We start from the raw sequence: 13452 nt of genomic DNA, 5'->3' as shown, positions 1-13452 counted from the left end.
AGATAGATAGATAGATAGATAGATAGATAGATAGATAGATAGATAGATAGATAGATAGATAGATAGATTATTTAAATGATGTCCTGAGAGGTACAATTTGCTCTAAAGAGTTCCAGCTTTGAGCATTTTGGCGTTTTGGCATTGAGCAGCTACAAAGCCTGATGCGATAATCACACCTGTGCTACAGCGTTTTTAAAAGAGGTGTCCAAAAATAAACGAGATGTGACAATGTGAATGCTGCAGTCTAACAGATCTGCTGCTGATGATTGTTTGTTTGCCTTATTGATTGTCTGTGACTGATCAATTTAACATTGTATGCACAAACCAGTGGAACATGTCCTTAAGCGTGTTCCTTTTTTCAGACTAACAGTTCCATTCATTGACTAACTGTTACAGCTGCAGAGCAAATGATGAGGATCTGGATGATTCCTTTGGTATTTGTCGGCTTCCTGTTTCAAAATAAAAGCTCAAAGATATAATCGTACTAGTTTGGTGTGGACGAACTTGCCCTGTCTGAACTCATCATCCACCATCAGACTTTACAAATGCTTAATCAAAACATTCTCATCAAAAAGGTCCAGCAGAGGATGTTCTTCCTGCGGCAGCTGAGGAAACTCAAGGTGCCAGCCAGAATGATGGTTCAGTTCTACACGGCCATCATTGAGTCCATCCTCACCTCCTCCATCACAGTGTGGTACGCTGGGGCCACAGCCAGGGACAGGCACAGACTGCAGCGTGTTGTGCGCTCTGCTGAGAAGGTGATCGGCTGCAGCCTGCCTTCTCTCCAAGACCTGTACGTCTCCAGGACTCTGAGGCGTGCAGGTCGGATCACAGCTGACCCTTCTCACCCTGGACATGGACTCTTTGTGCAGGAAGTTACGGTCCATTCGGACCAGAACCTCACGCCACGAGAACAGCTTCTCCCCCTCTGCTGTTGGACTGTTGAACTGTAATTAATACACTGCTCTGCACTGTCACTTCACAAGGACACTCTAGTATAGTCACTGCATATTGATGACTCACAACCACCACTCATGTTCTGCAATGTCATGTCAATTTATAGCCTTAGATTGCATTATTTACCTTGTTTACTTGACCTTATCTTATCTTATTTACCTTATTTTTATCTTATTTAATGTTAATTATTATATGTTTTATCTAAGGCAAATTCTTGTGTTGTAATGTGAATCCTCTTCACTTACACGGCAATAAACACAATTCTGGTTCTGATTAATGGGTTGGACACACATGTGATGGCCGGCTGTCCACATAAATTCATCCACTGTGTTTGCCTGCTTTGACTGACTCCATGAAGCCAAACCTGATGTTAAATGTGTTGTTTGGGCTCGTTACCATGGTAGCCAAAAATGATGTAGAAAGTATTGATGTCACCACATGCGCTCAAAACAAGTAATAAAATGAAAGACAGCATGAGGAGATTTATTTCATTACTCTCAACAACATCTATATTACATTATATTACAGATCCTTTTCTAATTATTATATTAGAAATTCTGCACCTGTCTCTACTATGGTTTCAAACACATCCATCACAAGTCCTTTCCCAGATTGTGAATCTCATCCAGGACGAAGTCCAGGTCCTCCCTGCTGACCTGGGGGCTGATGACCACCATCCTGAAAAAGTTGGGTTTGTCTCCGTGGGTCTGGTAGCCTATCATCATGCTGCCTGTCTTCATCATGCGCTCCTTCACCACCGGGGCCACCTGCAGGCGGAGGGAAGATACTGCACTGACTTACTGCTGTTTCACACACGCTGTTAGGATGTCATGTAATGAAGTCCTTACAGCGTGGAGCTTCTTCCAGAGCTCAGGTCCGTCTGGAAGCTTCCTCAGACTTGGTGGGATGTACCAGAAACAAACATTTGCATATTCAGGCTGCAGAGAGGGGGGGGGTAATATTATTAAAGATACACAGTAACACCACCGAATACACATCTTTACTGATTTTCACTAAGCTTACTTCAAGCAGCAGACGGAATCCTTCCCTTTTCTTCATCTCCTGTACCAGATATCTGCAAATAAATGTATTCATTTACACCTTAGAGTTGTAAATAAGGGTCAGCACGTGTTCCCTCTTTATTTCCTCAGGCTAACCTGGCCATGGTGAGGGCTCTGTCCACCCTCCACTCCAGTTCTTTGGTTCCCAAAGCCTTCCACATGAGCCACAACTTGAAAGCGTCCGGCTTCCTGCTGCACTGGACCGACTTGTCACCTGTGTCGTAGCTGACGTCGTAGAACTTATCCTGCTGGAAGAGGTAGGAGGCCCGAGCAGAGTGGCAGCGCTGGAGGAGGTTCTGAGGAAGCACAGAGAATAGTTTAGACACCATGCTGCATGTTCTCTGCAGATTTTAAGCTAAGCTAAGCTACAGTTTCATACGTATGCAGTGTGTACATGAATGTGACCGATGGGTTTATGATGGAGAGGAGTGACACAGCTCTAACAGCCCCTGAGAGGAGAGGAAGATCACAGTCCTTATATATCAGGTAATCTAACATGCTCTCTGATCAGATCAGTCATCACACCTCCTTTCAACAGCACAACCTCCACCTACATCATCTGCTTAATATAGTGATAAATGACAGAGTGATTTCATTATCAGGTGATGTGTGAGTGTGTCTCACCGTTTTGCCTCTGACCAGGAAAGCAGAGCACTGCAGGCAGGCCATCAGCATCTTGTGAGGGTTCCAGGCAACAGAGTCGGCTCTTATCAGAAAGACACAGCACAAAGCCAGTTTACAGTGAGTGTGTTATCACCGGACACATCTGGAGAACACTGTACTATGTATACAGGAGTGAGTGTTATGAAATAAATATGAGTAAATATGAGTTTGGGTTGATCTCACTGTTTACCTGTGGATGCCCTTTAACAACTGTCTGTGCTTCTTAGACATGAGGGCTGCTCCTCCCCAACAGGCCTGAGAAAACGAAAGGTTAGAAAACCATGTTAATGAACCACTGATGCTGATTCTAGGACGTTAACGTGAATTCACTGTTGAGCTCACGTCCACGTGCAGCCACAGGTCGTGCTTCTCACAGATGTCTGCGATCTCCTGGATGGGATCAAAAGCTCCAAGAACTGTGGTTCCTGCTGTGGCGTTTACCATGAAGGGAACTGCACCCTGAACACACACACACACACACACTCGTTTTATTTTACATTCCTAACACACAGACAAAGGGTAGGAAGACTTCCTCACCTCACTTTTAGCTAACTTTATTTGCTCCTCCAGAGCCGAGGGGATCATCTTTCCTCTGAAAAACACAGATGTCGTGGTTATATTTATGTCAGAGTATACAGTGAATATGAGGTGGGGGAGGGGGGGGGGCATTCACCTTTTATCAGCTGGCACCACGTAAACATTCTTTGTTCCAATTCCCAGCAAAGCCGCTGATTTGGAAATGGAGTAATGACACTGAAAGAGATTCAACAAGATAAATGTCCGTTTTATCTGCTTTCATGGCAAAGCACCACTCTGCTCCATTAGCCATGCTAGTGTGTCACTGAGAGGCTCCCAGCTGCTTCAAGAAATTGCCTATTAACCCACACGCGTGTGAGCTCTATTGCATATGCAAATATATATTTTCTAATATAAAATAATCTCCAGTAATGAATGGAAACGTGCAGATTGTTTGGTTTTTAAATGGGAAACTCACATCCTGTGATGTTAGTATGACCAGCCTTGGAGCTCCGTAGAGGCCGACCTCTTTAATGTCTGCACAGTGACGGTATCTGGCTAAGTTCACGGCGTACATGTTGGACATGGAGCCACCTGGAGGGGGCAGTCAGACCCACAATGAGTCTCAGTGATAATAATAAAACAGGACACAGAGGTAGAAGTACGAGGTGCTGCAGTGGTACCCGGGTTGAAGATTCCTTCTCCGCCTTCCTCCCAGCCCACCAGCTCCATCATCTTCCTCAGCACAGCGTCCTCCATCAGGGTGAAGACAGGAGCCACCTCGTATGTGTACCTGATGGAGAAGACGTCGTTGATCATTACAGACCCGCTGACTTCATGTGTACAGTGTGTGCTGTCTGACTCACAGGCTGGTTTTGATGGCTTCAGTGATGAAGCTCGCCACCATGGAGTAAGGCTCCATGCCCGCATACAGCTGGTTGAAGAAGCGAGGATGACCTGCAGAGACGACACACAGTTGTATGACACCACCTGTATGACAGATCAGGGTGCAGGGTGCAGGGTGTGCTCACCGGTCTTCACGCTGTATCTGATGGCGTCCCTGCAGCGCTTCAGGACCTCAGACTCAGACTCTCCTCCGTCTCTCAGCTCCAGATCCAGCAGCTCCTTCAGCTCCTCCGGGGAACGCCACTCACACACCTGGTCAGCAACAAGACACACATCTCACCACTCAGAGTCAACCCAGAGCGCACTGACAGATGCTGGAGCTGTTTGTTTTTTAACCTTTTCATGGACATCAGTGGCCTTTTTCACAGCCTCATCCATGATTATTTCCATAGCTTGTTTGATGAAGCTCTCTGCTGAGTCCACTTCCTCACTGTGGCCATTTGAAACGAAGCTGTCAACAACACGTGGAGGACATTTCACTGGGTGCCTCAGCTCGGCCACGGGGCTCAGGCCTGCAGAAGAAAACACACGGGTAAGAAATATACAACATATACACATATATATATATATATATATATATATATATATATATATATAAAAAACAATACTAATAATAAATAAACATTTAATTTCTTCAACTGTGAGTACGTTTGAAATGAAAATAAAATAAAATAGTTCCATGTTTCTGTGCCCACAGTGCATCCACTCTTAGTTTAGTGTTTAACTAGTGACCTCAGCCTGTTCACTCATTAACTAGTCCTTCTCCTGCTACTTTCTCTTTTCATTTACAGGTTCATCGTGGCCAGAATTTATAATTTAACATATGTCACTTTCACTCAGAGTCCTGATGTCTGACCTGGCGGCCCTCTCCAGATGATCACTTTTGCTGCATGTATGTGCACGTGTGTGTGCATGTGCATGTGTGTGTGTGTTGTTTCATGGCAACAGTCCAAATTGCATCAAACTTGCTGACCCCTCAGAGCTGCTGCTTATCTCTTGGCTGTGGTCCAACGTGTCATACAGGTGAGTATACATCAGCTCAGCAATTTCAAGCGGCTTATGCAGCTTTTGTTTTTTTCTACAGACACACACAGAAAAAGCTTCTGTTTGAAACTTGTGTTTTATCTTACTTATTACGCAGCTTTGAAAGTATGTATGTACATTATTTAAGCAGCTCCTCTCAGTTTGATGGATTTATGTTGCCTTTTATGAGGGCTTTAATAGCAGCTTTTATCTCGCTGCTGTTATACTTACATGCATTTTGTTATTGGACAAATAGAATGTCCTAAATGGTAAAGATTTTAGCCACTTATGTACAAAAAAAAGTGTTTTTATCAGCTGCAGTTTAATTGTGTTTAGAAATGCTAAGCTAATGCTAATTTTCTTATGTGTATAAAGCTATACAATGTAAAATCACATCAAGATGAGAAAATAATGTCCAACAAAAAAAGAGGGTTGAAGAATATTACTCACCGTTCATGTGTCTCTCCATACTCGATGCCATGTCTCAGCCGCTGTGTAGATCGCTGCAGTCATATGCCGCCGGTATTTATACAGAGAAGGACGGACTCTCCTGATGTCATGGAATTTCCCAGGCATGGCTTCGAGATGTGAAGCACCCAGAAACATCTGCCTGATACTACCTTGACCCGTCTACCTTTCAGCTTTCCTTTCCCTTTTTTGGGTAGGAATATAACTCAAATATTATTTTTTTTCTTCCTAAAGTTCACATATTATCATTTTAAAGTGTTAAATCTGTGGCGTGGAGAAGACAAATATTAATCTGACCCATTTTAAAGGCATTTTATCTGCCTTTAAAAACACCCCCATCAGGTGAGGTGCTACAAAGGTTCTGCAACAGTGTTCACTAATTACACGGTCGGAGGTAATGATTTAAAGAAGAGGATGTAATGTGTAACTGAGACGACGTTTGCAGAAGAATCCCCCCGCACGATGCTTACGTTTCAACAAAGTTTGACCTTTACTTTGACAAACATATAGTTCAAATTAAACATTTTTAAGTGCTTCTGATTGTCTTTTCTGTTTGTGTCACTCAACCAAACCCAATGCAGTGTCAGTCATTGTGTTAAACATTTATGGAGCCCCACTTCAATCACACAGATGCACAATCAAATCTGTTAGATTTGCAGAATGGAAATTAAACACTTTTAAATGAAAAACCTGCTCAGAAGTCCAACTCATCGTTGTGCAACACACACACACACACACACACACTTAGTTAGCTGCAGACCACTAGACTGAACATTGTCCTCTCACCCATGTTGTGGAAAGTTACTGAATCTCTCAGTTTGGGTCACATGGGGTAGTTTATTGATAGGTTGGAGAAAAAAAATGGAGAATATCCAGGTGATGTAGGTCTGTACAGAGAGGACACAAGTTTCCCCCTGGGGTTAATAAAGTATTTCTGATTTGGATTCTGAGTGAGGGGGGGAGGGGGAAGAGTCAGGTGGATGCTGGGAAGTGTGAGCAGAGATGATGATGGTGCAGCAGAAAGACAAAAAAGGGTTAAATATTTTACTTTCAAAATAAGACTAACAATTTAAAGTAGAGGAAGATACCAAAAACAAAAGGTAGAGGGGGGGAAGTGAATCTGCAGGCATGAAACACCTACTGTAGCCAGCATGAGAAAAAAGATGGATCATCCATCTAAAAATAGTTCAACAGCTCACAAGGGAGAGCCTCATGCTGATAGTCGGCCCCATAGAGGAGGAGGAGAAGAAGCAGCATGCAGCAAACACCACACATCACTGACAGGTTCTATCATTGTAACGCTGAAAAACGATGTGTTGTAATGAATCATAGGCCTGATGAGAGCGGCTGGATGTCAGGAAGTGACTGTAACTATCAGCCCTACACACTCTGTTTGTCCACAGGCCAGGCACAGGTCAAAAATCCAACAACGCAGTCCGGAACAGGGACAACAGGGCAGGCAGAGACCAGGCAACGATCACATCCAAGTAAAGCAAAGACCGTCAAATGGATCAGAACCCAGATCTGTTCACGGGAGAACTCAGTGGAAGGAAGGCTGGAAGGTTTGGAACACCAGGCAGCACAAACAATCTGGCAAAGACACATGGATGAGGAGGACCTGTATGTACGCACAGGTTGAACAGGTCAAGGGAACAGGGGCGATCGATAGAGCGCAGAGGATCACAGGCCAAACAGGAAGCTCTTTTTACAGGAAGTAAAAAGAGTCAATTCAGACACGACTGTTGCTTTTACCTCGGCACTCATTGGCTGTGTTCGAAATCACTCACTCCCTACTCCCCCTATGGGGAGTTCAGTGTAGGGCACCTTACAGTGAACTCATTGTGAAAGTTTCGGACACTACCTCTCTCATTTTGTGTCGCCGTTAATGACGTCATTGCTGTCGCAAACTAAGCGAACCGATCTCTACCGGCTAAACTAACTGCGTTGTTAGCAGCGTTATAATTTGTGCTGTTGTAGCTCAATAGACATTTTATGGCAAAACATGAATAAAGCAAACACAGCCGCTCATGCTACATTCTTTAAACCATCATTATATTTATAAGACAGATGACGTAACGTCCGTTCTCGTTCTCTTCACGGGGTCTGCACAATGCATGATGGGACATATCGGATGGACGCTACTTTTCATGATGCATTGTGGGATACATTGAGGGCCCTATATGGGGTCTATAATTTCTCACTAAGATTTCGGACAGCACTACAAAATGGCGGAGGCTCTACATAGGGCCATATGTAGTGATTAGGGAGTCAAAGCCATTGTCAAAGCTGTCACTGCCAGTTAGCTTAGCCAGTTAGCTAGTTTCATTTCCTGTACAAATTCATGCTAATATTTTCAACAATGACGATGCATGCACACATTAGTCAGGATACATCGGTCTGAAACAAGATGGCAGCGTGCATGGAGCATCATGGAGCTTCATGCTCTCCACGTGGATGCTGCATGTTTTATGGACTGACCATCGCCTCTCAGCTTTATTAACGCCACCAGAACAGTTCCAACTCCTCAGGTCAGAGCGTACCCATGTCAGACACCTGGGATGAAGTCATCTGCAGCGGCTGTTTGTGCAATAATGTTGCAATTGTGTGCAACGATCATTTGTGATGATTGCTGCACACTCGTCACTGGACCTGGCATCTTCTCAAACATGTTTTCTGTTTTCTTTTTGTATTTATTTTTAATTGTTTGACTGTCAGAAGTGTCATTTTGCTCTGATACACAACAACAACAACAACAACAACAGAGCGCCTGAGCCTGAACTTTGGAGCCTGTGATCGACTTCATATTTCAAAAGTGGAGCAGCTGGCTTTGCCATACATGCTACCTAATAAAACCATTAAAGAATGGTAAGAGTCCATAAACTGTATAGAACCCTGAGCCATTCAAAGTGCCGACAGCGGTAGTTTCACATGTCCTGCAGACCCACAAATGCCTGAAATCGTCTCCCGCTGCTTTGTGTGTTTTCTGAAAAGAGGGAGAGGCTTCAAAGAAACCTGCAGATAAGAGATAAGGAGTCCAGAGACAAGGTTTTAACTTGAAGATAAATACTCGGCTAACATTGATCATTGATGGGATCAAAGATGAAAGTGCTCACAAAGATGACACTTAACCTCTTTTCTTTATGTTAAACAGAGTGTCACAAAGTTAATAGTCCTGACCGAGCTCAGACTGTCTGCAGGTCGTCCATTAGTCACTGGGAGGAGCGCGTGGATCATGTGTGAGGGCTCCGGATCCCTGTCTGTCTTTGTTACTTCAGTATTCTGCAGGTCCAGCACTGAATGAATGGATTTGTATGTGTAGCCACGTCAGCAATTGAAGGTAAGTTGATGCTGACATGAATAATGTGTCAAACTTTAAGCTAATGTCATTAGCAGATAAGTTGCAATGGCTAAAGCTGGCTAATGATTTCCACAGAGAGAAAGCATCAGATGGCTGCTAACCCTGTCTCTCTGCAGTTTGGTGCTCATCATGTAGTGTTACAGTGTGTGTGCCTCCTCATAGCTTTAAAGGCAGAACATGCTGAGTCTCACTGTGCATCACTGACTCCCATGATGCACTGTGATTTCAGCTTGTCTTTGTTGTATCATCTGTGCTGGTTATGATGAGCAGTCCTTCAGCTGTGAGGAGCCAACTCTTCACAGACACCACCACCGTCAGAGGTTTGTACTGTTTGTCCACCCTCAGAACAAACGTCATCGCCCTGGCCGCCATCTCTACCTGCTATGTCTCCCTGTTTGTGGAGTGAGGGCCCTCAGCGTCCTGTACATGATGAGGCTGAGCCGTCACTCTCTGGGCCTGCAGACTCTGGGGCTGATCATCCAGCGAAGCATGGCAGACCTCGGCCTCCTGCTGCTCTTCTCCCTGCTGGTCCACCTAGCTGAGAACGACCCCTCAGTCTCACACCGGTGGTCCATCATCTCTGTGACCATCATGGGGTACGGCGACAGGGTGCCACACAGCATTCCTGGCCAACTGGTTCCACTAATCACCATCTTATCAGGGTGCTGTCCTTTCCCTTCCACGTCCATTTTCCACAGCTTCAGCTGTACATGGAGCTCGAGGAGGAGCAAAAGAGGCCGTGGAAGAAGGAAAGGACCGAGCTCACCACCAAGACTGACATGCAATCAACAAGGAGGGAAACACAAGAGGAAGCAAAACACACTGGAATACCAATAGAAGACATGACTTTCAAAATAAAACAGGAAATACAAGGACAACCAATCTTAAAGCAGCGAGAAACTAAATACACAAGAAAACCCACCGAGACATCCAAAGAGAATAGAGAGAGCGAAACGACATCAGAACAGCTGTGGATCCAGACAACAGCTTGGTCTTTATCTCCACCAGAGACTGTAACCATACAGACACCATAACCCCCCAAAAGTGAGGTCAAAAGATCTGGATCGCCCCCTTGTGGCTGGCTGTAGTAAATGTAAATAGAAAAACTTTTTGCAAGAAAAATAAATAAAAATAGTGTTCATCATTTTCTTAATTCGTGGACACATTTCTCTTACTTTCTTTCCTTTTTTCCTGCACTTTTACACCAATATTATTATTATTATTGATATTACATTGTCTATCACCCTTTCTACCAATAATTGTAACTCCGTTGGTATTGATGAGTCAGCTGAATATACTGTAGCTCATTAGTAAAGACAGAATATGATGCACATTCTTTGCAGACTGAAGCTGGATGCAGGATGTCACGGCCTCCTTTATCCATGTTTACAGAAAATCAGTGTGCTTTCTCACTCTGTCCACCAGAGGGCACTCGTGTTCTCCACCCCATTACTCAGGAGGAACAAAATTACATGAGGTCAGTAAAACAAAGACAGCAGTGAAATAACACCATGGCGGTAATTGTTTCAGTGATTTCACCCTGAAGGAGGATTCTGACTTGGATGGACCCACATCAGTATTAACACAAGGCGGAAAAAATGAAGCAGTAATCCCACCCTCCACTGACTGCGCCGCTGTAAGGTGCATCACACCTGGAAATAATAAGGACTGTGGGAGAATGAGAGACTGATCCACTGTGGTGATTTTACCACAGTGAGCTGGCAGAGTGACTCTTTTACACACACACACACAACCCAGTGCTGCAACTGAGGTCTATAAAAGAATGGAAAGGAGGCCAGGAGTTAATTCTAGACACAGGATGTTTGCCCCTGATGAGAGGCATGGATGCCAGGAATACACCAACAAAGACTTTCAGATGGAAAGAACAGCAGAGAGCCAGAGACTGACAGTTTCAGACAAGATTTTATAGTTACACTCCAAATGTGAATATTTTCTAAAGAGACAGAAGCTATTTTTTGTAATAGAACATGTTTTAATCTGCTGTAAAGTTGGACATTATAACATGAAGGACTGATCGATGGACGTCACTTCCTCACCATAAGAAACAAAACCATGGCTGCCTTCAGCAGGTTAAACCATAAAAACAGTCGACAGTGATCCTCAAAACCTTCCAAAGAAGCAGTGGTCCATGAACACTGACATGTGCCTGAGAACCAGGTTATATGTGCCTGATGTTGACAGAGAAAAGCCGACAGAGAGCAAAGCCTGAAGGCTCCAAAAGCCTCGAAACTAAACAGAGACGTCAGGTAGTCGGGGTGTAGGAGGTTCCTGAAACACAATATAATGAATGAATGTTCATCTATTTCCATCTTTGTACAAGAAATATACACGTCTGTGTTTTATTGGAGCCTATTGATCATTAGGGTCTTTGTTTCTCTACTTATGACATGATAATGCACCAACTGGCAGGTAGATGACACACACACACACACACACACACACACACACAGTCAACTCAATGTATTGTCCATTGAAGTGATGGAAACACAACGTAGTGTGTGTCTGTGTGGGTTCATGTGATGTTGTGGGCCCTGCTTCATGGGTCTCTGCAAAGGCCTGTCATTAGAGTTCTCTGGTATGCAGAGGAATGTCTGCACCACACTAACACACACACACACACACACATCTCTCTACTAATTGTCACAACGAGGCGGCTTAAAAACCCAAAACAAAATAAGACGGCTGCTCGGACTGCTCTGCTCTTATTTGGCTTGATGTGTCTAAAGAGCCGAGAACAGCTGCAGAGACATCAGCGAAGGATTTAACCAGATCTGGACCTGAAGAGTCAGAGAAGACCGTCACTAGGGTCCTGCACAGGGATGGACTGCCAGACGGCAGAGAAGACACCTCCAAGCCAGACTGCTAGAGACCACCTGTAGACAGAGCACACAGGCTGGATGAAGCTCTGTGCTCACAGAGATGTTGTCTTCATGTGGAGACAGAGACGAGAGGCGTAGAACCCAGAGAACACGCTTCAATGTAAATGAGTAAACTCACTGGAAGTAAAAGCAGAATGAGTATACAGAAATATTTTTAATTCATAAAAGATTTACAATATTTTACATATGACACATACTGTATTGTAAGGCAGGGTAAAGATCTTTGGCACTCCCCTCAGAGAGGAAAACATACACTCATGTAAAAATACATCTTTATGAAGTGTCTGCATTCATATGTAAGTACTGGAGTTGGATTATATTCCCTTTTATTGCTCTTTTGTTTCCTATGTACACTTATTGTTTCTATGTACATTGTGCTTGTTTATCTAGCAAACAAGGTTAAAACACACACACACACACACACACACACACACACACACACACACACACACACACACACGTCTTTTCATTTCCTGCTGGTGAGGATGGAGTCCACATCATCCCAAGTGTTAAGGCGTTTCTGCTGATATTTTTTGGCTCATAGTTGAACACACAAAGGCACTTTCAGGCAGAAGCTAAGTAACAAAACACATAAAAACGATCAACATCTGTAATGCATAAGTATCTCGTGGTAAAGTGCACATCGAATTTCTTTGGTTTGGTAGATTCGGCCCTGTGTGCTGCTCGCTGACGGACTCTCAGCTCATCTTTGGAAGCTTCCAGTTAACTCTTTTTTTGGCTGTGTAGCTTTTCAGCTGATTGTGGCGGGTTGTGTCTCACTCTCTAACTGTACACTACACTAATAAGACGTCCTGTGCATCAAATTAGATCCAAACTATGAATAATGTGTTGTTTAATAGACTTTATACAAACACAGTTGAACTGACACCATGAATTATGCTGTAATTAGAAGCCACTTACACAGTAATGCTGTGTTGGACCCAAAATATACTTAGACATAATTACAGTAAATGAGAAGCAGCGACCAGATGTGACCCAACTTTACTTTATGACAGCTTTCTTCTGCTGAGCACGGGGTCCCGGCGATCCCTCTTCTTCTGCTCTGCAGCTCGACATTTTAAAAAACCAGTCTATGAAGAGTGACTCCGTTTTACAGCCAGCCTCAAATGGCCACTAGAGGAACTGCAGGTTCCTGTTTTGAAAGGGTGCTCAGGGGTTGGGGGACTGTGCTCTTTTCCCTGTGTTTTCTAATTACCGTATTTTCCGGACTATAAGTCACACTTTTTTTCATCCTTTGGCTGGGTATGCGACTTATACTCAGGTGCGACTTATATATGAAAACATACAATTAGTCAGCCCTGTGTCCTGACGTCCCATCACAGAAATAATGGCATGGCAATAATGACGGTTCTCTTCCACCTCCAGCTTGTCCACACTTTGCATTCCGAGCAGATGACGCACACGTTCATGGAGTGTGTGCTGGCAGCTGAGCCTCAGACCTCACCTGGCAACAAGGAATTCTGATTTTCTGATTGGTCGCTAATTCCAGACAGCTATATGAGCGCACAGTAGTAATTTACAGGATATTTCTAGGAGTTTCTGTGCGGTGAAGCTAATCATTTCTCTGCGTGAGGACTTG

General features: G+C 44.0%; 1 protein-coding gene across 1 annotated transcript; it reads right to left on the bottom strand.

The window, feature by feature from the left end:
* Nucleotides 1-1459: 1459 nt before the first annotated feature.
* csad (cysteine sulfinic acid decarboxylase) lies at nt 1460-5622 on the bottom strand. The gene is made up of 15 exons (XM_028425194.1): nt 5577-5622; nt 4440-4615; nt 4229-4355; nt 4064-4154; nt 3881-3990; nt 3676-3791; nt 3355-3434; nt 3219-3273; nt 3024-3140; nt 2872-2936; nt 2643-2724; nt 2115-2314; nt 1981-2032; nt 1806-1895; nt 1460-1724 (listed from the first exon to the last, which is right to left on the bottom strand). Exons 1-15 carry the CDS (start codon nt 5605-5607, stop codon nt 1551-1553), a joined length of 1566 nt encoding a protein of 521 aa, XP_028280995.1. The 5' UTR covers nt 5608-5622; the 3' UTR covers nt 1460-1550.
* Between the last annotated feature and the right edge of the window lie 7830 nt (nt 5623-13452).

This window comes from Parambassis ranga, chromosome 16, assembly GCF_900634625.1.
Source record: "Parambassis ranga chromosome 16, fParRan2.1, whole genome shotgun sequence".
Classification (NCBI taxonomy): domain Eukaryota; kingdom Metazoa; phylum Chordata; class Actinopteri; family Ambassidae; genus Parambassis; species Parambassis ranga.
The sequence above is the reverse complement of the archived record's forward strand: the minus strand, read 5'-3'. Positions and strand labels throughout refer to the sequence as shown.

Coding starts and splice junctions, on each gene's coding strand:
- csad (XM_028425194.1), bottom strand. CDS start 5,607: ATGGCATCGAGTATGGAGAGACACATGAACG. Junction 3,435..3,675: donor TCATACTAACATCACAGGAT/GTGAGTTTCCCA, acceptor AATCTCTTTCAG/TGTCATTACTCCATTTCCAA. Junction 1,725..1,805: donor TCTGGAAGAAGCTCCACGCT/GTAAGGACTTCA, acceptor CTCCGCCTGCAG/GTGGCCCCGGTGGTGAAGGA.